General features: G+C 43.2%; 1 protein-coding gene across 1 annotated transcript in view; it reads left to right on the top strand.

Moving 5' to 3' along the window:
* The window catches only part of ralgapb (Ral GTPase activating protein non-catalytic subunit beta), a 94,361-nt gene that overhangs the window by 10,703 nt on the left and 55,977 nt on the right, over nucleotides 1-27,681 (top strand). The window contains exons 4-9 of the mRNA XM_078283724.1: nucleotides 3,202-3,368; nucleotides 4,464-4,650; nucleotides 10,420-10,551; nucleotides 17,693-17,856; nucleotides 18,462-18,509; nucleotides 21,576-21,623. Of these exons, the coding sequence (XP_078139850.1) occupies nucleotides 3,202-3,368; nucleotides 4,464-4,650; nucleotides 10,420-10,551; nucleotides 17,693-17,856; nucleotides 18,462-18,509; nucleotides 21,576-21,623 (746 nt within the window). The remainder of the gene's footprint in view (nucleotides 1-3,201; nucleotides 3,369-4,463; nucleotides 4,651-10,419; nucleotides 10,552-17,692; nucleotides 17,857-18,461; nucleotides 18,510-21,575; nucleotides 21,624-27,681) is intronic.

Here is a 27,681-nt window from a genome sequence, read left to right as displayed (position 1 = left end):
CAAATTTTCAAATATATTATTTATGTGTTTTGTTGCTGAGTTTACCCCCTGAGGGTCAGCGTGATAGGTTGAATTTTTGAAAAATGTTTAACATATTTGTAATTTTGTGATGTTCCATATTAGATGAAAATAGTTCTAATTTGGCCTTGGCCCATTTATACCTTGGAGGTAGAGGATGGAGCTTCCCTGTAGGTTTGTTATTCATTGTGTTTTTTCAAATTGTTGTAAGTACAGCACAGTTTGTGAGTGGTCAGATATTGGGAGTTGTGGCTTCACCACAAAGGCACTAATTAGTTTATGTTCCACATCAGTGATGGTATAGTCCACCACACTCTGTCCCAGTGATGAGCAGTAGGTGTATCTCCCTAGACTATCGCCTCTGGTTCTGCCGTTGATTATGTGTAGACCGAGACTTTTACAGAGGTTCAGTACCGTTATTTGGCTGCTGTGGTCGCAGAGGAGTTTCATTTTGTTGCCGTTTTATCTTGATGTTTCTCAGGGTCTTGTTTTGTTCACAGGTTTTCTGTCCAGAGTGATGTTCTTTAGTACCTTTGCCTCCCATTGCCTTCCTGTTGAGGTGGATATGGTCGTGAAGGTAGCTATGGTCAATGTCACGGTGATGAGCCATGTAGACATTTGGCATGAAGGCACAGTTGCGGGACACCTCTATGTTGATCCCATGAATGATCCTCTGGGGCATGTTGGTTCTGGGCAGAAGAGTTGAGAGGATGATTTTGGCAGATGGGTAGGCCTGTATGGCTGTTGTTGCCACCTCGGTCAGTGCCCTGGCAACATCCACTCTCCTTGTGGTGAGGTCGTAAGTCCCGGTGTGTATTAGTATATGCGTGGGATTTCTTATTTTGCCTCCTCTCAGTAGTTCAGTGGCGGACAGGGTGGTCGGGCTCCAGAGCTTTTTTGCTTTGGTACCTGGGAATAGGCGTTTCTCATCGAGATATTTGCCATTAGAGTCACATAATATATATATGTTTTTCTCCATCTTGAGAACTGCACTGATGTGTGTGTTTTCTCTGATATCAGATACAAGGTCGGTTATTGTAGTGTGTTCCTCATCCCTTTTCGGGTCAGTGTCAGAGGTGTGTGTTGCTGGGGTGCATGGGCCAGTCAGGATGGGTCTGTCAGGAGAGGTGTTTGTTTTCTCTGAGGTGGAACAGATCATCCTCTTGACTTCCTCCAGCTGTCTCTCCAGGGCCTGGCTGTGCTGCTCCCTCTGGGATAGTTCCTCTTTGACTCTCTTTAACTCCAGGTGGAGGTTTATGTTGATGTCCTCCATCTGTTTGATGGTGGTCATCAGCTCCCGAAGCTGGGATGCCATGGAGTTGTTGCTGTACTGCTGAGTCTTAAGTTTAACGATGCTGCTGATGGTCTCTTCCTTGAACATTGTATAGTCACTCTCTAGTTCAGCAACGCAGTCTCTAATCATGTTCATTTTAGGAGAGGGGGAAAGGGTGAGGCATTTTGGATGAATGGTTAATGGTATTTCATCCTCAGTGTTCCCTTCATCAGTTGCCCTTTTGTGTTTTTGTGCTTCCGTTTTTAGTGCGCAGAAATGTTTTTGGAAGGCATCAACGTTTTGTATGGATCCTTGAATCATAATTCTTCCGTTATGGTAGATGTTGACAGTTGTTTTGTCTTCTTCTTTTCCAATAATGATTTGTCTGCCTTTGAAGATTCCTCCTTTAGATGACACCGGCATGGTTGTAGTAATGGCAGTGTGCCATGCAGAAGGGTGATCAGTATGGAAGAGTAGGTTACATCTTTCAGACTTCTCTTAATCTTTTGTCTTTTTTCTGTAGTCTGAGAGGAGCATCTCTGGGTTTTCTCTGGGAGTTTTCTCTTTAAACTTTTGTCTTTCTCTCTCTGTTTTTATGTCTTGGGGATAGATGATCTCAATCTCAGTCTCTTCTGCAGAGACTGCTGGATGAGGTGATGTGTTCACTTCCCGGCAGTTTCAGGGAAGCCATAGGGAGAGAGTCTGCTGTCGGACAGCCAGAGGGACGGCTGGACTTTCCACAGCTGACTGTCTCTGCTGCAGTGGAGGAGCAGGAGGAGGAGAATGGAGCACTTCTGTCCTTTAGAACACCAGAGTTACAGAACTTCCTTGATGTTTCTAAGAAGGCTCTTTATACTGTCAGTGTCAAGGTTCTGAACAGGAAACTCTTTAGCCGGGTTGCCAGAGTCGAAGTGGCCGGGGGTGTTTGCACTAGACTCATCTCCCGGACGCAGCTGGAGGTCTTTGTACAAGCCTCCCATAGAGAAACACACCACGGATCTCCAGTGGAGAATTGTGCATGGGGCCGTGGCTACTAACAGACATGTGGCTACTAACAGACATGTGGCTACTAACAGACATGTGGCACATATAGATCCGAGGGTAGGGAGCAGCTGTCCTTTCTGTCAGGAGGAGGAGACTTTAGAGCATCTTTGGCTGAGATGCCCTAGACTCTTCTTTTTTCTTTAGTACAGCAATGGTTCACCGGTTTTGGAGAAGTGAAACTTGTATTATTTTTGGTCCTAACTATAGTGTTCCACAACGCAGATGGGTTAGCCTTCTTAACTTTTTGTTAGGTCAAGCTAAAATGAGTATCTGGCTTACAAGAAGGAATACAATAAAAGGGGCGGGGTCTGTCGATCCTGAACTCATGGTCAGAGGACTTGTAGCAGCTTGTCTAACAATAGAGTATGCATATTATACAATGGCTTCCAACTTGGATGAGTTTGTGGAAAACTGGGGATTGGGAAATGTTCTATGCAGTATAGTCCAAGATTCACTACTCTTGGCTTTTTGGGGGAAGGCATAAGGTGACAAAGTTAAGTCAAGTAATGCTGTTACTTATTTATGTATTTTCTGCTGTTTCCATGTTTAATGGTACAATGTCGTTGAAAGAAACTTGGGTGTATAGGGGGGTGGGGGTTGTATTTATGTATGTGTGATTTGGTTTTACCCATTTTTATTCTCTGAAATGTCTTGTTTTTTATCTCTAACTGGAAACGTTTGTGCCAATAAAGGACTGGTTAAAGAAGGTCTCCCGCTCTCTCTCCCTCTCTCTCTGTCTCTCTTTCTCTCCCCCCTCTCTCTCTCTCTCTCTGTCTGTCTCTCTCTCCCTCTCCCTCTCCCTCTCTCTCTCTCTCTCTCTCTCTCTCTCTCTCTCTCTCTCCGCTCTCTCTCTCTCTGTTTTTCAGAACAGAGCATTACAGTCCGATGCACTTCAGACTTTGCCAGCAGGTGTTGTGTGCAGTTCAGAAGTTGGCCAGAGAGAGTGCTGTGATAAGCAGAGAAACCTGGGAAAGTCTGCTGCTCTTCCTGCTTCACATCAACCACACCATGCTGGCACCACCCACTGTTGCAGGTCAGCCAATCACTGCACTGTTTTTATGTTGGCACCGCCCACCACTGCCAGTCTGCCAATCACTGCAACCCCTGCTCACTCCCATTGGGCAAAAATCCACAACAAGGCACCAATGATAATATATTTATAATATAATATAATATAATAATATTATAATATAATAATATAATATAATCAGACCCCAACGATGTTCTGGATGGAGCTCCGCTTCTGAATAATCACAAATTTGCTCTTCTGAATATTGAATTTGAAAAGCAATTCTAAATTCAATAATTGAAACGTTTCGCAGTCCAGCTCAGAGATTCCTCCAAAGATTCCTCCAAACGTTTATTTATTTATGTATTTTTTTTCTTCAAAGGTTGACAGAAATTGTGAATTGTACACTTCTTGTTATTCATAACACAACTTCTTCTACACACGGTTCCCTCTGCTGGCTTCCTCTCCTGACGTTACTGATAGAATGATATGCAATCTGTCAGTGGAAGACTTAATTAATCATAGTCCACTCCTGCACCGTCACAGACCGGCTCATGTATGTGACAAAGATGGGAGACCGCACAGAACTTTAAATGCCAAAAGATTATTTATTTATAAATAAGGCTCTCAAATAGGCTTTTATTTAAAAGTTTTCTGAACCACTGTAAATTCACTTTTATTTTACAATGCAGAAACCTGAGAGAGTTAATTCACAGCATGTGGTTTTTCTGTTATTAAATGTCTTGAAAGGTTTGAGTTGTTCTGCTGCATCTTGCCTTTTACACAGAAATCCAAAGTCTGAGGAGCCAGTGATGTGTTCTGTTCAATAGGCTGTAAAAAAACAAACAATAAAAACCTGCTGTTTTTGACGCACTCGATGGGCAGGTTGGGACTTTATGATTTATTGACATTTCACTGAATTTCGAATATTGAAATTCGTTCTGACAGCCTCAGTATGGAGGAGTAGAACCGCCACATCTGCCTGACAGTAACATGGAGGAGCAGGAGGGAGGAGCAGGAGGGAGGAGGATCAGGTCTAGGAGCTACAGTTCTAGATTTACACATGTACTTTCTGCTGACTCCCTGTTTCTGTCTGTCTCTTTGTCTCTCTGTGTGTAGGTGGAATAGCAGAGAAGCTAGCTGACAAGTTGATGGCAGTTCTGTTTGAAGTTTGGTTTTTGGCTTGTGCTCACTGTTTCCCCACACCGCCATATTGGAAGACAGCCAGGGAGATGTTAGTGACCTGGAGACACCAGCCTGCAGTGGTGGAGCAGTGGAGCAGAGCCATCACCGCCTTAACCTCCAGGTAAACAGTAATATCCTCACCTTCACCTTAGTAAAGCTGTCACTGCTCCAGGTAATAACCCCTACTGGAAGTGTTAGCTATGCCTACTAGGGATGCCACGGTGAGGAAATTTTCCCACTAGTTAATAAACTCATGACAACACCAGTGTTACCAATTACACTGGACATTTTACAAGAAAAGATATTCGTCGGCTCAATATGTGTTTTTTTCCCTTCTGTTTGTGTCACCAGGTGTATAAAATACAAAAAAATAATAATAATAATTGCAAAGACATGTAAATATACTGAACATTTTGTGGTTGTACTGATTTATGAATTACTTGCAATAAAAGTATGAAAAAAATATCTGTAGAGCGCTTACTTTGATCTTTAACGTTAGATCTTTAGATCTTCCCCTTACTTTTTGAACAACACGAATGCTTAGAAGGTTGGTTCATTATTATTTTTTAATGAAAAACACAACAACAATAAAACAGTGCAATTACAAACTCTCTTATATTAAACATAGAAATATAACTTTTATTAACAAAACGAATAAGATGGATGACGGCTTGGCCTGCATACCCGTCCCGTGCTGCTGTAATATAAAATAAGACGAATAAATTACAATTTTAAATAATATACATAGTAAAAAAGTGACATTAGCAAAAACTATGGAACCAAATAAATAAGAAATGAATAAAAAAACAAAGCCTTCCACATTGTTGCGTAATGCCTAAGATAAACGGCAAAAGTCAACAGGCTTTTCAAAATGAAAAAAAAAAGAAAATTGAAACTAAATTGGCAATTGGCGACAGTGCTTTACATGTTCTTTGCCAGGAAAACCAACATATTCACCTTCTCTGGCTTAAGAAGGGATCTTGTGGGGGTGACTATGTTCCCCGCCGTGCTGAACACCCTCTCGGATGCGCAGCTTGTTGCACACACACAAAGGTATTTTTTGGCTACCTTTGCCAGCAGGGGAAGCCTCGTTTGATTCGCTTTCCACCAGACGAGAGGATCCTCCTCCGCGTTGATGGCGGACTCTTGAGCATAGGTGGCAATCTCCGCGACTACCTTTTCAGGAAGAGTTGGTATGGCTGTGGTGGCGCCTGCTTTTCTTTTTAATAAACTTGCTAAAGTTTTTTTTGTTTTGGGTTGCGGCTCGGGCTCAGCGGCGGCTCCCTCCTCCTCTTCATCTCCCTGTTCTCTCACTGGGTGCGCTGCCCGCCCGAGGATGACCGCTTCTTCCTCTATCATCCTCTTGGTCTCCTCAACATTAGGGTTGTAGTCACCCCGGTAGCGCAGGTCCATGAATGTTGCCTTGCTCATAAGGTCCCGGCTTGCTTCTGGCAGAGCTTCATATTTCTCGTCCAAAATGGATATGATGCCGGTTTTCAGGTCGGCTGTCAGTTGCCTGTCTTCATCCGATGGGGCCAATGTGTCCTCTTTAATCAGATGCAGCACGGGGAGTAGAGATGATGCAGTGACGTAATTCTCGCCGGACAGAATGTCTGTGAACTCGCTCACTGGTTTCAGCGCTTTGTTCACCGACTGCAACACATCCTCGTCTTGCCATGTGATGCTCACATTGGCTTTACGGTCATCTGTAAGAACTCGATTGATGGCCTGCCTCTGCTCTAGCGTCCTCTCGATCATTTTCTGCTTGGAGCCCCAGCGAGTTGCACAGTCCTGTTGGGCGAAAATAAATACACAATTTTACCAACCTTAATTTAAAAAATGCTTAGGGTGTGGTACAATTATAAATACCATATTCATACATCGAAGTGGAAAGGCACCAAACATTTTACTGTTTATCATTATTATTTATTTTATTTTATTCTATTTTATTAACATTTTACTGTTTTGTCCCCAAACTATAGGCTATTACCTAATAATAAACTTACCGCCACCAGTGAGTGCTCTGGGAGGCCGAGCTCGACCTGGGCTTTCTGCAGCTCCCGTCTCCTTCTCCAGCTGTGAGAGAACATGCCGTTGATTGTGCGACAAACTGCCAGGGCACGGTCTGTGCGCACTTTCTCTGTCTTGTCGACGGTGTTGGACACAGCGAGGTTCAGGTTGTGCCCAAAGCAGCTCAACCCGGGCCAGCCTAAGTTACGAACAGCCGCTTTTATGTTGCTTCCATTGTCGGTCGTGAGACAGGACACTTTATCCTTTTCTAATCCCCATTCTCGCAGAGCCTCCTGCAAGGCATCGGCCAAGTTAGCGGCGGTCTGGTCCTCTGGCAAAAAGCTTGTTTGCAGGCCAGTGACATGTACGGTGTCATTTTTGTGCTGGACCACATGTCTGTTGTGAGGGAAAAGTGCTCGACTGCTGAGATGGCCCGTTGCACCTCACTCCGGACACAAGTGTAGGCGCGCGGGATGGCTGTTGTGGAGAAATATGTCCGCCCTGGTACCTCGTACTGACGGTCGAGTGTGGTTATCTGAACGATTGCTTTTCAACAGTGTTGAAAGACACCATTTCTTTGCAGATATATTTGGTCACCGCATCAGTGCATGCGTTCCACCTCTCACTGTCCATCTTATATTTAGTGCATCGCGCAAATGCACCACTTATGGATGGCTGTGTGACTGATCTCTCCGGTTGAGATTTCACTGCGGGGCCCATTTTGGCAGCCTCACTCTCGTGGTGCACTTGAAGGTGTGTGTGTAGATTAGAGGTGTTGCCTCCAGATGCTGCCACCTTCATCAGACAAAGTTTACAGATTGCCTGATTGACATTATCAGGTTCCCTATTAGCATTGGGTTTAAATCCGAAATATTGCAAATAGGCGCTTTTGCTTTTGGCTTTGACACCAAATCCTCCGCCATCATCTTGTCGGTCAACTCTCCTTACTCTCGTCACGTGATAAGTGAAATCTGACTCCGCTCCTCTGTGCTGCGACTCTGACTGCTGCTGCGGACGGAGCAGACACTTTCAGTTTATAATTGTAGCGTCTGTCAAGTATTGATAACATGCCGCTTAGTATTTTACAAATCAGAGTTTTTTTATTTGATGAACGTGGGCGCTGATACGCGAAAATGAACTAAATGGGTTTTATTTCTATAAAAAAAAAAAGAAAAACGACGGTGTCGGTGGGCAAGTAATGTAATCGGTGTATGCCCAACCACTGTGTAACACCGGTAACACCGACTACCGTGGCAAGCCTAATGCCTACTTAAATCCAGTTAAACCTTTACTAAGGCCTTTTTATGCTAATTAACCCTTAACAACCCTTAGGCCTTATGCCTTAAACCTTATACATTGGTTTAAGGGTAACGTATAAGGAAAGAGTCCAGCCTTCAGTCCACCAGTGGAGCGCAGCTGACATCTAGGTGAAATTGCTCGTTCCAAATGGCCAGTGCCTTTTATTAAAGACTGGGGAGCTGCTGCCAGTCTGCAAGACCCAAAATGGACAGTTGGAAAAGGACTCTTTCTTTCTTTCATAGTAGCCTATAATGACATTGTGTGTTTGAGAAGATCAAAAACATATGAGTAAAGAAGAAAGCTTTTCTTCTGTTGTATCTCATCCAATCTGACAGAACAAAATGAAACTTAACATTCAACAGTATGCCCCAAATTTTATCCCAACTATAACCAAACATTTAGACCAAGACAAAATAAAAACCAAAGAAGAAACATTTATGTGGCCATCATTGCAAACCAGTCAAGGCAATCAGTGCGTTTACTGAACTGCACATTTTCACGTGGAATTGCACATTTTCAAAGTTATAAACTACTATACATTTGGCTCTTTTACTTACTTTGATTTTCCAAACAGTGAAAACTGTGTCTAGTGGGATTAATATTACCCTACTTTGTGAGTAGAGGCAAGTTTTTCTTTACAAAGAGAAGCATTCTGCTTTCTCACGTGATGTTTTAATCAACCATGTGTTATGCAGCTGAGGACCTGTTCACTGTCACTGCTGGTGCAAGGAGCTGACTGACTGGGCTCTCATTTCTGGAGATGAGGGTCTTACTCAGATACCCATGCACCTGTATGAATATTGACAGGTCTTTAACTATACATGTTTGCCAAAATCACAACTGATAGGAGCACATTGGCTAAGTTGTGGGGGTTTCTGGCAAGTGTTTGAGAGTTGTACCAAAGTACTGTTTCCTGATAGTGCCAGATACTCTAGTTGGTGGAAACAAAGTTATACTAACACTAATACTAACACTAGCACCATTAGCACTAACACTAATGTTAATACTAATACTAATATATTAATACTGACCCCATTTTCCATTTTGGGCCAAATCATATGTTTAAATTTAGTACCAGGGATTGTGTTGGGCTGGGCCAGACCAAACTGTTAGTCCTGGTGCTAGTGCTAGCTGTTGCAGCTTTCTTTATCTTTAGTCAAATTGCTTATATATCAGATGTCCTTCATGTTGGACCCTGGATAACCCTGGATGCTGGACTAACTGGGGTGCAATTTATTTTAACCGAATAGTTTGTTGTCATTACAGATAGCTGGCTAAATGCTAGCTAGCTAGTTGAATCAAGGTTACTGACTTGGTAACTATGGTGATAAGCCTAGGCCAGTGCTGTCTGGAAGGACAATGTAGCACTAGTGGTAGTGCTGTTCCATGGCTAGGTGTTCCAAGGTCAAATGTTCCAGGGCCGAGTGTTCCTAACCTAAGTGTTCCAGGGCTGAGTGTTCCAGGGCCGAGTGTTCCAGGGCCGAGTGTTCCTAACCGAAGTGTTCCAGGGCCAAGTGTTCCAGGGCTAAGTGTTCCAGGGCCGAGTGTTCCTAACCGAAGTGTTCCAGGGCCAAGTGTTCCAGGGCCGAGTGTTCCTAACCTAAGTGTTCCAGGGCCGAGTGTTCCTAACCTAAGTGTTCCAGGGCCAAGTGTTCCTAACCTAAGTGTTCCAGGGTCAAGTGTTTCAGGGCCGAGTGTTCCAGGATCGAGTGTTCCTAACCTAAGTGTTCCTAACCTAAGTGTTCCAGGGTCGAGTGTTCCAGAATCGAGTGTTCCTAACCTAAGTGTTCCAGGGCTGAGTGTTCCTAACCTAAGTGTTCCAGGGTTGAGTGTTCCAGGGCCTAGTGTTCCAGGATCGAGTGTTCCTAAGTGTTCCAGGGTCGAGTGTTCCAGAATCGAGTGTTCCTAAGTGTTCCAGGGTCGAGTGTTCAAGGGCCAAGTGTTCCAGGGCCAAGTGTTCCTAACCTAAGTGTTCCAGGGCCGAGTGTTCCAGGGCCAAGTGTTCCTAAGCTAAGTGTTCCAGGGCTAAGTGTTCCTAACCTAAGTGTTCCAGGGCCAAGTGTTCCTAACTTAAGTGTTCTAGGGCCAAGTGTTCCTAGCCTAAGTGTTCCCGGGTCGAGTGTTCCTAGCCTAAGTGTTCCAGGGTTGAGTGTTCTTAGGCTAAGTGTTCCAGGGTCAAGTGTTCCTAGGCTAAGTGTTCCTAGCCTAAGTGTTCCAGGGTCGAGTGTTCCTAGCCTAAATGTTCCAGGGTCGAGTGTTCTTAGGCTAAGTGTTCCAGGGTCGAGTGTTCCTAGGTTAAGTGTTCCTAGCCTAAGTGTTCCAGGGCCAAGTGTTCCTAGGCTAAGTGTTCCTAGCCTAAGTGTTCTTAGGCTAAGTGTTCCTAGGCTAAGTGTTCCAGGGCTAAGTGTTCCAGGGCCGAGTGTTCCTAGGCTAAGGTTCCTGGACTTTAAGCCTGCAGTGAAAAAGACCCGTCATACACTGGGCTGACTGTTGGGTTTAGCTGTGGTCGGTCTGTAATCCCACACAACTCTCCATCACATTTTAAACATGATGATATTTATCTGTCTTGTTGACCTTGCAGATTGTTGCTGTTAACCTACGGTCCATCCTTCCCTCCACTTAAAGTCCCAGAAGAAGATGCTGCTCTGATCCCAGCAGACATGGACAACGAGCGCATCGGCCAGACCTGGTTCAGATTCCTACACATGCTCAGGTAACACACACACACACACACACACACACACACGCATTTTTCCAAACGCTTTTAAAACCGCCATCATAAAGCCTCTGCTCAAAAAACCAAACCTAGATAGCTCCACTCTTAGCAACTACCGCCCTATATCTAACCTGCCTTTCTTGAGCAAAGTCTTAGAAAAGGTGGTTTTTGAACAACTAAATGATTACCTGAGTGAAAATTCCAGCCTGGCTTCAGATCACATCATAGCACTGAAACGGCTCTGGTCAAAGTGGTAGATGATCTAAGATTAAACGCTGATGCTGGTAATGTCTCTGTACTCTCCTGGACCTAAGTACTGCCTTTGATACAATCGACCACAGCATCCTTATTAACCACCTTGAGAAATAGGTTGGTCTGGTACCGTTCTTAATTGGTTTTGCTCATATATTACTGAAAGAAATTTTTATGTAAAACTTGGTGAACATGTCTCAGAAACAGTGGGTATCAACTATGGTGTGGCTCAAGGCAGCCTGCTAGGTTCTCTACTATTTTCCCTTTATATGCTCCCACCAGGTACTGTTATCAGGCAATACAATGTTGATTAAACTTTCTGAAGTTAAATGAAGATAAGACAGATACCCATCTAGTTGGTCCCAAGGCCAAAAGAGATCTTATTCTCTCCAAACTAGGCAATCTGGCATCTCAGACCCGATTACAAGAAACCTATTTTAGACTCTGGTTTTAATTTCAAAGCACATTTGAATTATTTGACCAAGACTGCCTTTTTTCATTTATGTAATATTGCCAAAGTTAGACCATTTCTTACTCAACAGGACGTGGAGAAGCTTGTTCATGTTTTTATAACCAGTCACCTTCACTACTGCAATGCACTTTATACTGGCCTGCCAAAAGCAGCAATTGCACAGCTCCAGGTTATTCAAAATGCTGCTGCCAGGGTCTTAACAAAGACAAAAATAAGGGACCACATAACACCAGTCTTATATGACTTGCACTGGCTCCCTGTGTCAGCTAGAATTGGTTTTAAAGTTCTGTTAATTATCTACAAAGCTCTTAATGGTTTAAAACCCTTATATATATCTGATTGTCTGTCATTTTACACCCCAGCTCGCCCTCTAAGATCCTCCTCTGAAAAATTACTGACTGTACCTCGTGTGAGATGTAAAACTACTGGTCAGGCCTCCTTCAGTTATTATGGTACAAAACTATGGAACACACTGCCCAGGGATCTTAGAGAGGCACAGACAGAAGGCATTTTTCAAGGGAAGTTGAAAACCCACCTCTTCCAATTATCTTATCACTAACCTTCCTTTTACGGGTTAGGGTTTTTATTTTTAATGTTATTATGTGTGTGTATGTATGTGTGTATGTATGTGTATGTAGGCTGTGTGTGTATGTATGTATGTATGTATATACGTATATGTATGTATGTACATACACGTATATAATTTTACTTTACTACATTTTTATTCTCACTGTTTTATCACACGTAAAACTGTAGCTGGCTAGCTAGAAGTCTGTGTTTGCATCTGTTTACCCTGCAATAGCTTAGAGTTTGCTACAGTTTTGTAAACAAATCCACATGTAAAGCCTGCCAGACACATCTCCCTCCACGAATGCAGCAAAAACAAGAGCCAGAAGAATGCCACTGTCTCCAAAAATAACTGCTGACAGAATGCTCAGTTTTTTACAATTTTTTCAAGATAACATACTGACACCGGTATGATTATACTGTGAGTGTCGTGTTTTGCAAAACAACGTTTATCATAGTTTTCAAAGACTGTCCCGTATGTCCCTAGGTTTCTACTGCAGTAGAGTGGGAGGGGGCTGCCCGGTGTTACCGGACGGGCGGAGCAGGCGGCTAGCGAAGTTATGGTTTCTACTAATAGGGATCATGATGGAAAACATGTTATTTGGGCCCCTTTAAGTAATGATGTCACTACTGTTTTATTTATCTATTACTGTTACTATTGTTTTTATTTTCTTTTATCTTGTGGTTTCATCATTGCTTTGCCTCTTGTGACGTTGATTGTCTGTCTGCTGGAAAACACTTTGAGTTGCTTCTCTGCATGAAAGGTGCTATACAAATAAAGTTTATTATTATTATTTACAGTTTTTATAGTGAATTTTGCTGGCAGCTTATGTTTCTATAATAAAGAAGCATGGACTGAGGTCATGTCCTTTAGGTGACTGGTCTACTGAATAACTATGCTAACTAAACTAACTAACCTACAAAAAACAAACTAAACAAAGTTACCTAGATAAAACTAATGTAACCAAACTAACTAAACTTTACTAAATTAAACTAACTTTAGTAGTTAAAGAGTAACTAAACCCCAAACCAGGTGATGTCACCTTCTATAGAGTACAACAGGTGGTGACATCACCTGGCACCAAAGATCAGCCAATAGCAGATAGCCAGTTTAGTACCCTACTTTTCACCATTAGATGTCAGGCTTCACCACAGATTTGGGTTTGGGGTTTAGTTACTTTTTAAACTAACTTAAAAGAATAGTTCACCCAAAAATGAAAATGCTGTCATTATCTCTTCCCCCTCATGCCAGTTGAAACACAGGTGAAGTTTATTACTCCATATAACACAGGGAGGTTGCCAGCACAACTCCGTAGCAGCCTTCTCCAAAACAACTGAAGTGAGTAGGGTCCGGTTCTTTAGAGTTCCAAAAACAGCAAAAAATGACCATAAAGTTCCTTCATACAGCTCTGCAGCCAAATTATCACACAGTGAGCGGAAAAGACCAATATGCCATTATGTAGCGCAAATCCTCACTACAGCCATTGTTTTCAAAAAAGTTCATGCATGCACGCACCCAGACCTGGTGTGTTCATGAGTATCTTCCCCACTTGTGCATTTACACTCCTAGGCATTGGTCTGTCACACAAAGTGAAGTACTACGTAAGTTCAGTCAGGAAGACTAGTTAAGACCGCCCTCCTCTCTTTAGTTTCATTCAAACTTCTCTCTGTCCAATCTCAGTTAACCAACGCTTTCCCTCGCTTTCAGAGAACCAATCAGAGCAAGCCATCACTTCCCCTCTCTTCTCGCAGAGCCAATTATCTAAGTGGTCGAGAGTATATACACGTCATCTTTTATGTTGTTGTGCTACTCACGGAATGTGTATGCTGTCTTTCAGTCGCTGTCATTTCCAGTTGCTTCGTCAATCTCTCCTTCCCTGTAGTGGTGCTCGCCATGTCCGAATTCGAGGATGAGCTCCTCTTAGAGGGATCAAGTTTGCAAGAGGCTGCAGTAGAATCAGCCTCCACCAGTTCTTCCATTCACTGTAGAAGCGCCCGCATCGCTTACCCTCTGGATTGCAGTCCTATGCCTCTCAAATCCTCGCCCAACTCTCCGAGAGAGGCATTTCTGTATCTCTGGGGCTCCAGGCTTCCCAACTGCAAGAATTGGTCAGCCTAGTCCCGGATGCCAACTCCGCACCAGTAACCGAGGTCTCCACCCATCCCGTGGCTTATGAGTCCAATGCAGCTCCCTGAGGTCGAAAGAGGAGCTGAACATCTTCTCTAGCCCATGCTCCAGCAAAACGTCGCAAAGATGGCTCATCCATGTCGGCGGCCATCCCAGCAGCCTCATCCGCTCCCATCGCCTCCTGTTCCGCCCTGCCGGGACCCTCAGCAAATTCTGCAGGGTAGAGATATCAATCTAATTAGTATCATCCTGCCATCCCTCGAGTGTAATAAGAAGATTACAGGTTGCCAGGACATATCTGCCGTGTTAAAATCCTCCGATCCCTGTCTGACCAGAGACATGTCTATGGGTGAGTTTGTAGTCGCTTTCGGAATTTATCGTGATGTCATCTGCTCCGTTTATCAAGAACGCCGCCTAGAACTGGATGGCTGTCTGGCTCTCATCAATCTGAAGTACGGAAGGAACATCCTTTACCAATATCACAAAGCTTTTTCCAGCAAGGCAGCCCTCTATGTTTCCCAGTCCAATATCCGGCTGAATTGGTCCATTCTAGACACCAAACTTTTAGTCATGCTAGTAGGAGGCTGCCAAGCTTTGACCTGCTTCTCATGTGGAGACGCAGGGCATTCGGCCCCCCTGTGCCTGAAGGTCCCCTTCCAGTCCAGCAGTACCACCCCCCCTCACCCAAGCCCCCCCTTCTAACTTTCCCAGTAAGACCGATCGCCATGGACGTCAGCAGCATTCGCATAACAACATGTCAATCTGCAACAACTTTAATGAAGGCGTATGCACTTACCAAAACTGCAATTTTCTCCACATTTGTGGCTCTTGCAGGGAAGCGCATCCTCACTCAGTGTGCTCCCGTCGAATCCGCGTGCTACGGCAATTCCTCAAAAAGGAAGGCCAGGCTGGTTCCAAAAAATTTTGAAGATCCATCCATCCACCCCCGTCAACATCCCAGCTCTCGCCTCAGAACTGTCCTGCCAAGTTTTTGTGGACCACCTGATCACGAGTCTCTCTCAGGGGTTTAGGGTGCGAGTCATCTCATCCCCATCAGAATTGCACGTCTCAAAAAATCTTCAGTCTGCCCTGAGAGAGTGAGATAGTGGCTCAGCTTCTAGAGAAATAAATAAATAAAGGATACTTAATCGGCCCCCCTTTCGGCCTCTGTAGTGGGACACGAACTGGACAGTCTGGAGGTAGTGGCAGAGAGGAGGCTGAGGGGCAAGATCAATTCCATCCTGGAGAACCCCTCTCACCCCCCCTCCCCCTCTCACCCTCTCTACAACGAGCTGAGGCTGATGAGGAGCAGCTTCAGCCACAGGCTCCTCCTCCCACGCTGCAGGACGGAGCACCTCAGGTGTTCCTTTGTGCCTGCAGCCATTGGACTGTTTAACACTATCAGCAACCACTTTGCCAGTCAGCAGTGACCATTTCTCCCCCCCCCCAATCGCTGGATGTCAACTTCTCAGTTACATCCTTCTGTCTAGTCCGGCTCTGTAGTGAACTTTCTCCTCAGAGGTTTACCGTCCACAAGTCCGGGGAATAAAAACAGAATTACCGCTTCTGAAGCCGGCTGCATCTCTACAAAGAACAGAGGTATGTGAAATTATTTACATGTATAGCGTTAGAGTGAGCAGACAGCCCTGTTTTCTGGAGACAGTCTGTGGATTTGGTGCTTTGTCCCCGGCCCCCGGCTGGCAGTGGCACTGTTGGTGGGTTTCCCACGCTCCTGATGGCGTACATGTATTACTTTATCACTCCCATTATTAAGGGGCCATATCATTCCCGTCAAATTTCATTTGAAATTTATAAATCAAATACATCCGGATGGTTCTTCATTTGACAGAGGATGTGGGAGTTCACTGAAAAACTGTATAGGTGTTTTGGTAACAGTAGCCTACTCCCGCGGGGACATGCACTCTGTAATAATCATAAATACAGTTGATTGGGAACGAGATTGAAATCACTTAATCACTCAGGTAAAAACTACATTAGCAGACTCTAGTAATACTGCAACTCCTTACTGGCAGGGCTCCCGGCATGTACGCTCAAACCTCTGCAGATGATCCAGAACGCAACGGCACGTCTGGTCTTCAACTAGTCCAAAACACTGGCTGCCAGTCGCTGCCCGCATCAAGTTCAAGTCCTCGATGCTCCTCTACAAAGCAGCAACCAAAATGGCTCCGACCTACCTGAACTCCCTCATTCAGGTCTACGCTCCCTCCCGCGCACTACGCTCTGCCAAGGAGCGGTGCCTGGTGCTGCCGCCACAACAAGGCCCTAAGTCTCTATCCAGACTCTTCTTCTGTGGTTCCTCGGTGGTGGAACGAGTTACCAAACTCCATTCGATCCGCAGAGTCCCTCTCAATCTTTAAGAAGAGGCTAAAGACTCAGCTCTTTAGCGAACACCTTCTCACCTGATGGACTGTGTAATCTAAAAAAAATTTAAACAAAATTCTTTATTTGCCTCTATGCACTCTATGCACTTTATGCATTGCCTTTATGCTCTGCCTCATAGCACCTATGTCCTGTTGGACCAGAACTTAGCTTTAAGGCACTTACTCTCGTTGTTCTCTCCTGACTAGATCCTTGCTTGTGTTGTATTAAAATCTCATATGTACGTCGCTTTGGATAAAAGCGTCTGCCAAATGGGAAATTGTAATTGTAATACTAATGCTGTCCGGACAGGGCCGGTGGTTTGATCTGGCTGAGCTGCTACTGCGGCTGGTTCGTCCATCTGTCTGAGTTCCTCCTCTGTGTATTCTGGTTCAAATAAATAAGGCTGGGCAAAGAACTGTTGTTCATCTTCTATATCAAAGTCATCTGACAATTTCTTCTTTGTTTGAAAGTCTGATAAGTAAGTGGTTAGACGTAGACCAGTGCCTGGGAGTGTAAACACGGAAGTCGGGCAGATTCACATGAACGTGCGTGGTCTGGGTGCGTGCAAGCGTTACTGTTTTATAAAAACAACAGATGTAGTGAAGATTTGCGCTGAATAATGGTGTAAAATATTGGTCTTTTCCACTCACCGTGTGATCGTTTGGCTTTAGAAGACTGAGATTATGCTGCACAAGCTGAATGGAGTAATTTTATGGATATTTTTTGCTCTTTCTGGAACTCTCAAGATCAGTCCCCACAGACTTCAGTTGTTTTTTTCATTTTTGGGTGAAATATTCCTTTAACCCCAAAATGAAAATTCTGTCATTATGTATTCAGCCCCATTTCAGTCGAAACTCCACTGAAGTTGGTAGGACCACCAAACACAGCGAGTTAGCCCATCTCAACCTAGTTAACAGGCCATCATATGAGATAATGAGGTAAATATTGGACTTTTGGACCCACAGATCAGTCATTTGGCTACAAAACACTTTGATTTTGCTGCACAAGGTAGTTGAATTGTACAAACATGGCCCAGTTCAATAGTTTGGGAGAAGGCTGAGGTAATGTAAATAATTTAATTGTGGGGGGAATTATTTGTTGAACAAACTAAATAAACTACGCCACCCAAGCTAAACTAACATAAGCTAAGATAAACTGTGCTGAACTAATGTGTGATGTGTTTTTTTTTGCACTAACACTGTCTCTCTCTCTCTCTCTCTCTCTCTCTCGCTCGCTCTCTCCCCCCCTCTCTCACTCTCTCTCTTGCTCTCTCTCTCTTTCTCTCTCTTTCCCTCTCTTTCTCTCTCTCTCTCTCTCTCTGTCTCTCTCTCTCTCAGCAACCCGGTGGATCTCAGTAACCCAGCGGTTGTCGGTTCTACTCCTCAGTTCCAGGAGGAGTTAGGAGAAGCAGATGGCCTCCAGCAGCCTTGCCTCAAACAGCTGCCTTACATCTTCTTCAGAGCCATGAGAGGAGTCAGCAATATGGTCGATGCCTTCCTGGGTACGATGACCCCTGACCCCTGACTCTAACCCCTAAGCTCTAGATCTGACCCTTGACCCCTGACCCCTAGCTGATCTCTATCACTGTTTTACCCTCTGAGTCTGGCTGATCTTACTGGAATCTCAACAAGCTTCTGTTCTAGTTTAAGGTGGGCAGGAGGAGTTTAGGGGAGGTGGGAGGAGTTTGGAGTGGGCAGGAGGAGTGAGGAGAAGTGAGAGGAGTATGGAAGAATTGAGTAGGTAGGAGGAGTTAGGAGGAGGAGTTAGGAGGAATGAGGGGAGGAGTTAGGAGGAGGAGTTTAGAGGAGGAGTTAGGAGGAGTGAGGAGTTAGGAGGGGGAGTTAGGAGGAGTTGGTAGGAGTTAGAAGGAGGAGTTAGGAGGGGGAGTGAGGAGGAGTTAGGAGGGGAGTTAGGAGGGGAGTTAGGAGGGGGAGTGAGGAGTTAGGAGGAGTTAGGAGGAGTTAGGAGGGGAGTTAGGAGGGGGAGTGAGGAGTTAGGAGGAGTTAGGAGGAGTTAGGAGGGGAGTTAGGAGGGGGAGTGAGGAGTTAGGAGGAGTTAGGAGAGTATGTGTGACTGGATGTTTCCTCTAACTCTTCTTCTCTCCAGGTTTGACTGTGGCCAACAGAAAGCCAGAGCTGCTACTGCCCAACTATGGTATTACTGCACTGACATTATGATACACTATATTACACTATGATAAACTATAATAAACTGCAATACACTATAATACACTATAGTACACTATAATAAACTACAATACACTATGATACACTATAATAAACTACAATACACTATAATACTGCAATACACTATAATACACTATAATACACTATTGTACACTATAATAAACTATAATAAACTGAAATACACTATAGTACACTATACTAAACTACAATACATTATAATACAATATAGTACACCATAGGGGACTAACTATACTACACTGTTCTACGCTGTTACACTCTTCTGTTTTTCTGTCTGAAACACCGAATCAGCATCTGAGAACATGATCAAGACTCTAGTGTCTATTGATAATGAACGGGAGGTACAGACTCTGCAGTGTCTGTTGATAATGAATGGGAAGTTCTGCTAAGACCAGTATAGATTAGCCTGGCAAGGCTCTGTTTGGACCAGTTGGTCTTGGCTAACCAGTCTCACCAAGCTGGTTATCAACTGTCTCTGTCAAACCAGGATTTATCAATCAGCTTTGAGCACAATAAGTAGGGGGCAATAAGTAGAAAGAAGTAGAAATATGTTACCTCATGTTTTTTGATTGTATGCGGCATCGAAAGGGGAAGAGGAGGAGCCATTCATTGGTGTCTCTAACCTAACCTAACCCTAACCCTCTTAGGCCAATCAGTGCAATTTTGAAATTGGCAAAACACAGCAATGAGACGCATCATTCCCCAAAGTTTCCCCAAAGAATCCCTCTTTAATGACTGAATTAATTTATTTGTCAATTTCTTAAAATCATAGCTCTGCAAAGAAAAAGATACTCAAGCAGTGAGTGCCATAAAATAGTAATATAATAGCCAGAGTGGGTTTCCTGTGAAGAGCCTTTGGTAACACTTTCTATGACACCCATGTCTATAATGCATTATAAACATACTTACAATGCGTTATAATCTTCTTATAACACTTTATAATTATAGTTATAAGCACTCATAAATATTCATAATGCTTTATAACAATAATCATAACACATTATAAAGCATTTTATAATGACTTATAAGGTCAAGTATCATAATACTTCATAATTGCTGGTCACTCACTGACATTTTTTTTGCAAGGATCATAGTGTATTATAATTCTCAGTTGTAATACATTATAATCATTTTATAATGCATTATAATCACTGTTATAATGCATTATAATGTGATTATAAGTTACTCTAAGTGGTCATTGGGTGCTTTAAGTAAAGTAATGAAATTCCTGAGGTATAGGCAGATATAATACATTACAAGCTGGTTATAAGTCACTATAAGTGGTCATTGTTTGCTTTAAGTAAAGTGAAAAAAATATCATTAAATCTATGCAAGAACAACACACAAAACGTTGTAAAATTAATTTATTTGTTTAACGGGTCATAACAGACGGGTCATAACCATAACCCTAACCCTAACCCTAACCCTCCAATTTGACAATAAATTAAATAAGTAAATCTCTCTGAATTAATAAATGGCGGTGCCTCCACTTAGTAGTGTTTAAAGAATTTAAACAATATCTACTAAGAATTTCAGTTTGAGTTAGGCTGTACTACACACATGCAAAACCAATTTAATTTCAATCCAATTTTGAATTATTTTATAACTATATTTATAACTTATTTTTTTATATAAACTAACTAAAATTCACCCTGGGCTACACCCTCCCCCTTCTAATTGTCTAGATGTCCTCATCTGACTCCTCTCTCTCTCTCCTTCGAGTACTTTCTAACTTTACAGTTACAGCAAAAGGTTGAAGGCTGGGGGTGTGAGGCTGTTTCAGGGTCATCTCCAGGTTTTGAGTTCAGACTGAACTGAACGACCATCCCATGGTGTTGGATAGTGAACGGCCGGTTCGAAGGATTTCCGGGCTCATCATAGCTCAGGAGAACTACTGGCTTCACAGTTCGTCTGGACGTGCATCTCTATGACGCCCATGTCTATAATGCATTATAAAAACACTTATAATGCACTATGATCCTTGCGAAAAAAGTCAGTGAGTGACCAGCAATTATGAAGTATTATGATACTTGACCTTATAAGTCATTATAAAATGCTTTATAATATGTTATGATTATTGTTATAAAGCATTATGAATATTTATGACTGCTTATAACTATAATTATACCGTGCTATAAGCAGATTATAACGCATTATAAGTATGTTTATAATGCATTATAGACATGGGCGTCATAGAAAGTGTTACCAAGCTTTTTTACTGTCTGTCCACTAGGAGTGATAATCCCATTTGGGGTTAGGGTTGAATGGAGTTAGGTTAGGATAGTTGGGGTTGAATGGAGTTAGGTTAGGGTAGTTTTTTTATTTATTTATTTATTTATTTTTTTTCACCTTTATTTATTCAGGGGAGTTTCACTGAGAGCAATGCTCTCTTTTTCAGGAACGCCCTGATCCACTGAGCAGCTCCACTGGAGCAGTCGGGATTAAGGGCCTTGCTCAAGGGCACCTCAGTGGTGGTAATGAGGGAGGGGCAAGCGCTGCTTTTCACTTTCCCCACCCAGATTTATCCTGCAGGTCTGGGGGACTGAACCGATGACCTTCCGGTCACAAGCTCGCTTCTCTAACCTTTAGGCCACCACTGCCCACCAGTTGGGGTTGAATGGAGTTAGGGTTAGGGTAGTTGGAGTTGAATGGAGTTAGGTTAGGGTAGTTAGTTAAATTGTTTTTATATGTTTGGATGTGAAAGCCTGAACATAATCTGCTCCAGAGCAGGTTAGCTGTGCATCCTTTGTTACCATGGTGATGCGTCCTGCTTAAAAGTGAGCCTCCGTGGTGAGACTGACAGCCTGGGTTAACACCAACGTTAGCTTGCTAAAACATGAATCTTTCTTTGTGTCACATCTGATCTCTTCAACTCACCAGACTGTTGATCAGAGCTTGACTCATTCTGGGGTTTTCTGTTGGTTTCTCTCCCTCTGTCTCCTTGTCGCTCACCTGCTCCTCTGTTGCTGCTGTTGCTGTTGTTGTTGTTGCTGTTGCTGTTGTTTTGTGTCTGTAGGAGTGACAGCAACAAGGATCCATGTCAGAGACAGACTGCCTTCTCTAGGTAAACCAGACTCACAGGGTTTAACCCAGACTAACTCTAATCAGGTTGAGAGACACCTGTAATTAGGTCCAGACCTGACCAGACTAGACTAGACTAGACTAGTCTAGTACCAGACTAGTACCAGACCAGACTTGTGACAGACAGACTGAGACCCAGGAGCAGACACACTCACAGAGGCAGATGTAGGATTAACAGGTTTTACTGGATGATAGATGAAGTGGTACAACAGGCAGGCAATGCAAGTAGGCAAAAACAACTTGGCAGATAAAACTAAAAACTAGACAGACAAACTTGGCTACAGGCTAATAACTTGGCAAACCAGCAGGCAACTGCAGAAGTAAAGCAGTCTGATGAACTGACAAGGAAGACTGAGAAAGAGCTGGCTGAAGTAGACAGGGCCTTGATGAGATGAGATGAGATGAGATGAGATGAGATGAGATGAGATGAGATGGGATGAGATGAGATGACATGACATGACCCAGCTGTGTGATGAGCAGGAACCAGCAACAGGCGGGAAACTGCAAGACCAGGGTTCAGTTTCACGTACATGGCTTGAACAATCCAGGATAATTGGACAGGTGCCGTATCGAATCATCTTATCAGATGAGCTCAGGCTTTGTCCGTTTCACGAACGGTTTGATCAGTCAATCCTGCATTAAATCATCTGGGATAACTGCGCACTCCCGCTCTGCTACAACAGGGAGATGAATCGCACGCCAAAAACAGGATCACACTCCTTATATGGACACGAGGCGAGGCGAGGATACCTGCAGGATGATGTCACATATTGAAATTGACCAAAGCAACACCTTTTTTAATTCTCATAATGTAACCTGTATATTGCTTTGATTTTTTTTGTGGTTTCAGTTTAGCAAATTACATTTTTGTCACCGGAAGAAAAAACAATATTATCCAGAAAATCCAACACTGGCAGATAGGGCTGGGTATCGTTTAAAAAATTACGATACCAGTACCAATACCAGTACCCTTAAAATGATACCGATACCAATAGAATACTTCATTCAATACCTTTTTTTTTACGTTTTGGTGGCATCTCGGCACGCTGAACTGCCAACTCCGTCATATACACCGTGCTCGACTTCACCACCACAGACTGTATGGGTTGTAGCTGCTGCGGTAGTGGGCCAATCACACGTCGCATTAAATAGAAGAACGCTTGCGGTGATTGGCTGCGAGCAAAACCATACAAATAGTCATTTTTTTCTAGATCTGTGTACAAAATGTATCGAATGCAGGTATCGTTTGACTGGAGAAGTTTCGATACTACTTGGTACTGGGTTATTTCGGTCGATACCTTAAAGGTATCGAGTACCAATACCCAGCCCTACTGGCAGAGCGGCTGAACTGAGGGAGGAAGGAGGCAGAGAATATAAATATATAAGAAGACTTTTATTCACTAAAGAGTGTGGCTAATTTAATTCTGGTCAATTTTAAAGTGGTTGTAAGCCCATAATATTTGCACTCTTGTGCTTTCTAATAATGTCACCAAACTGAAATATTACATGGTAGGCTACATTATTTTTAATTACTTCTCCGGGGGTCTGGCAATGGCAAGAAAAGGACCTATAACAAGTGAAAATCAAATATAAAAATATATTTCAAACAGGTAGCCTCTTTATTGTAATTCTACGCTTTTAACCAGGTAATGTGCAAGTAAATGGAGATTATTCTTTGCATAATTGTTACTATTGCTCTCAATATTGCTTAAAGGTTATGAGACACTGTACATTTATGCTGTGGATATAAATTAATTAATTTATTAATTGCTATCTATTAATTGCTGCAGGTAAATAATTCATCACGACTAAATTGATAGCGCTCATAAAGATAATTATTCGTGTGCGCTAAAGGATCTTGTCAATCTGTAAAAACACATTTCCTTCTAACTGCTCCTTATAATGATCGCTCCTCCTTCAACAAGAATCTCTCTTATAAATGCTGCATTAATTTCTGCTGTTGGCTGTGTGTGATTTCTGCCTTATATGTGTTCGGACTATCCAGCTAACTTCAGCTTAAACCTGAGTTTTTGCAGGTTTGGGTTTAAGGCTCTGTTGCCCTGGTAACAAGTCTGGCTAAATTGTTATCTCGCTTCGTGAAACGGAAAATCCAGAGGCCTGAACTACGAAGCAGGATTTGGGGTTAGCGAGCTAACTTTGGGTTTAACCCTGGGTGTTCGGTCTCATGAAGGTGGTTCACTTTTAACCGGGGTAGATCACCATGGTAACCTATGCTGCACGGCTAACCTGCTCCAGAGCAGGTTAAGTTCAGGGTATCGGATCAAAACCGAAAGGCCCGCCTTCTGACCAATCAGCTCTCTGGAAACAGGGAGTCACCATTCCTACAGGATCCCGATATAGACAAATATACAAATGAAAATCACAATAAAAAAACGAAAACTGTTAGGCTATTTTTGAATGAACAGACAGTAAGAAGTGCTGTTTGCAGGGCAACGTGTTTACAGACCAGTAGAATCACGTTGTTTTCCATAATAACTTATTATATCGGAGACATAGCAGGTAGGCTGCTTAATTGACCATATTATTAATGGATTAAAGTTACTGTTGCATATATTAATTGCGCTGACTTTATTTAATTGGATTCCCGACAGTGTTTGGTTCAATGTCGGCTATTTCATATTCTATTACCGCAGCCCCGAAAAACATGAGGCCGACTTTATGAATAGAAAATCTTTTTACAGCCTCAATGTGTCCACAAACTATTTTATCAATGAAAAATATGCCCACTGTGTCCTAATGACAGACAGTTCCTCCAGTAATCCTCTCTAGCCTTGGAAGCAGAAACAACTTTTACTTTTCGCGGTTATGTTTTGTAATGCTGACAGTTATTCATTATAAGAATTTGTTCTTCTTGAGAGAAGAACCCAATGTTAGTAGCTATCCATTTCTTTCCGATACCCATGTGTTGAAAATGTCAGCAGGAAATATTAGGGCTTATATCATCCTATAATTAGGTCTATTGTCTATGGCTTTTATTGTTTGATTAGCCTATTTTATTATTTTCGCCTATTTTTAGGCTATTACTTATTTTTATAGTTTTGTGCTTATATTCTATGTCCTTTTCCCCACTGAATCATATTACTTTTGCTGCACAACAATCTAATTTCCCCACGGGGATCAGTAGTTTCATTTTATCTTATCCGAATTGTCTGATCTGGATCTGTCCATGTTGCATGTGATTGGCTATTTGTTACAAACCCGCCTCTTTCATGTGAACGTGCTCACAGCTGGATAGGTAAATGCTGGGTTGACAGAGCCAGTTGATAACCAGCTACGTGAGACCGGTTATCCAGGATCGCCCATGTTAGGTTTAGTGAAACTGGCTAAGGCAAAGATAGCCTGACTTTGTTGAGCTTGTAGTAGTAATTCTACAAGTAGTAGCTCGTAGTATAGGCCTCTGGACTTATGCCAAATTGTCAACAAACTAATCCGGTTAACTGAGTTAGCCATGTACGTGAAACGGGGCCCTGAAATGAGACACACACACACACACACACACACACACACACACACACATACACACACACGCACACACACAGAAGACTAGGGGGGAGGGGAAGAGGAGACAGAAGGAGAGACAGAGAGAAGAAGAGGAAGGGGACTGGGATAGAGAGAGAGATGATGCAGCCGTTGACACCGTGACAAGACTAGTACCGTACCAGACCAGACCAGACTAGTACTAGACCAGACCAGACCAGACCAAACCAGAGCAGACTAGTACTAGACCAGACCAGACTAGTACTAGACCAGACCAAACCAGACCAGACCAGACTAGTACTAGACCAGAGGCTGTTCCACAAAACAGCCTAAGGGGGCGATCACACCGAGAAACGTCGCTACAGGCACAGCCGAGTCAAAAACGCCTCGGCAGACCGCTGTCGGGCAAAACAGCTTGGTGCGCCTGTGGAGCAGGGCTGTGTGTGCGACCGGGTTAAAGACCGCTAATATCAGCTTTTCATCTGTGTTTTCCTCTGTCCCACCGTTCCCACCACATCAAACTGCATCAAAACAGGAAGGCCCGCCTTCTGCTTGATTTGATTGACTGCCTGACCCAAATGTGACATTGACGAGCGGTGCGACTCTGCGCCTTGCGCTGAAAAGTTGAGAATATTTTAACTTTTATGCGCACCTAAAAACCGCCAGAAAAACGTGACGCGCGTCGCAAGAGAAGAGCGTGCCCCAGGTGCGCCGTACCATAGGAAAACAATGGTTTTGGTGGCGACGCGTTTCTAGCGACGCTTCTCGGTGTGATTGTCCACTAAGAGAAGTGCGGCTTAACATTAAAAGTCTGATTTGAGTTCACCTAACAAATCGATCCGGTTCCACAAAGTAACTTCCAGCTGACATGATCAGGCTGATTCAAGCCTAAAGCAGTCAAGATAATTAATAACTCAGACCTGAGATGTCGAGCATGGATCACATGATTTCACAATGAAGACAGACAGAAAGATGCGATGTTCACGGTGGCAGAGCAGCAAATATGAATCATATAGTATGATGAATAAAAATATTACAGCGAAAAAAGGCAAGAGAGACTTTGAGAGGACCAATCAGCAGTGAGCACAGATTGACAGGAGGGATGAAGTCTTGTGTTGGCTCAGCTGAATAATTTAGTTCACATTACGAACTACAAAGCTACAGAACGGTCCAGTGTACCGAGCCACACTGTCATTCCTGTCGTCACGTTGGCTGCAGCAGCTGATGATGTCATACTGTCATAGCTTTGCATTTGTCTTGTTTTTATTTTATTTGGCAAATACTCTATACTTCTAATTCCTCAACTAAATAGTGTAAATATAACGACCCTACGCTGCCGTGATTGGTTCACACTTCACCGCCTCATCAGAGTCAAAGCCAGCTGACCTACAGTTTGTTGCTGCTGCATTTTACACATTAGAGTTTGTATCTTCGTGTCGCCACTTCCATTGAAAACAAAGTACTTCCTGTTGCTTTGTAGCCGCCATCTGAACGAAGCATAAGGAGTTCAACTCCAGTGAGGAATGTGTATAATCTTTCTTCTCTTCCATCTAATGCTGCAGAAATGCAAGATCATTTCCGTTTCCATTTTCCAGCAACTGAGAAAAAAATGTTTCAAGATAAGAAAGCACTCAATCAGTAGTAATGTTCCTGGATTAAGCCACTTGGTAGTACAAGTGACATAATAACCTCTATATAGTGGAAATACTGTGGTTTAAATTCCTTTCAGACTGGTCATGTTCCCCTTTTACCTTATAGTTCCACTCATGTTATTAATTAGTACTTTTATTTACAGCATTTAAAACAACAACAAATGGAGACTACTGCTGACTAGGGATGGGACGATATATCGTAGTACGATAATTCGCGATGTAAAATCATGACGATGTACATTGTGGCATATAGCGATGTGCATCGGACTGTGAGCTACAGTCTGCCGGTTACTGTAATCTGCTGCCTCTGCCCCTCCTTCTCCTTCTCCACTATCACACAGTTTGACCAGCAGAGTGCAAACACTTGCAATGCAAAGCGACGAAGCCAAGCGGCAGACATGGAGGACAAGGAAGAGGATATTTGAGTAGAGCTTGGCCGGCGAGATGAGTGGCGGTGTTTCACAGCAGCTCTGCAGCAACCAGACAGACCTGCTGCAGCTGCCTCAGACAAATTCATTATGGATCTGGATTGATATCTGGAGCAACAACAGTTACAGCAGCTCTGATGAGCCCAGACCGATCAAATGCGAGAGACTGCGGTTACATGAGACATATTTTTTCATTCTAAATTAAATCATTCCGATTGAAGATTCCCCCACAAGTGTTTACATCAACGCTAAATAAGGATCGCATGTTGTGTGCTTACATGCGCCACAGTATGTAATCAGAATAAAAGTTTCTGACATGCGCAAAATAGTACAGAATCTACAGAATCTAACATGGGCTTAAGTTTTTAACAGATGGACCTTCTTTCTGATGAAGCAGCAGCTTTATCAGAACATACGACTCCAAAAATGTCAGAAACAGACGTTTTGTTTTACACCCGCAATG

Source organism: Centroberyx gerrardi, chromosome 5, assembly GCF_048128805.1.
Source record: "Centroberyx gerrardi isolate f3 chromosome 5, fCenGer3.hap1.cur.20231027, whole genome shotgun sequence".
Lineage (NCBI taxonomy): Eukaryota > Metazoa > Chordata > Actinopteri > Beryciformes > Berycidae > Centroberyx > Centroberyx gerrardi.
Note: the sequence above shows the minus strand (reverse complement) of the source record. Positions and strands in the feature narration are given on the sequence as shown.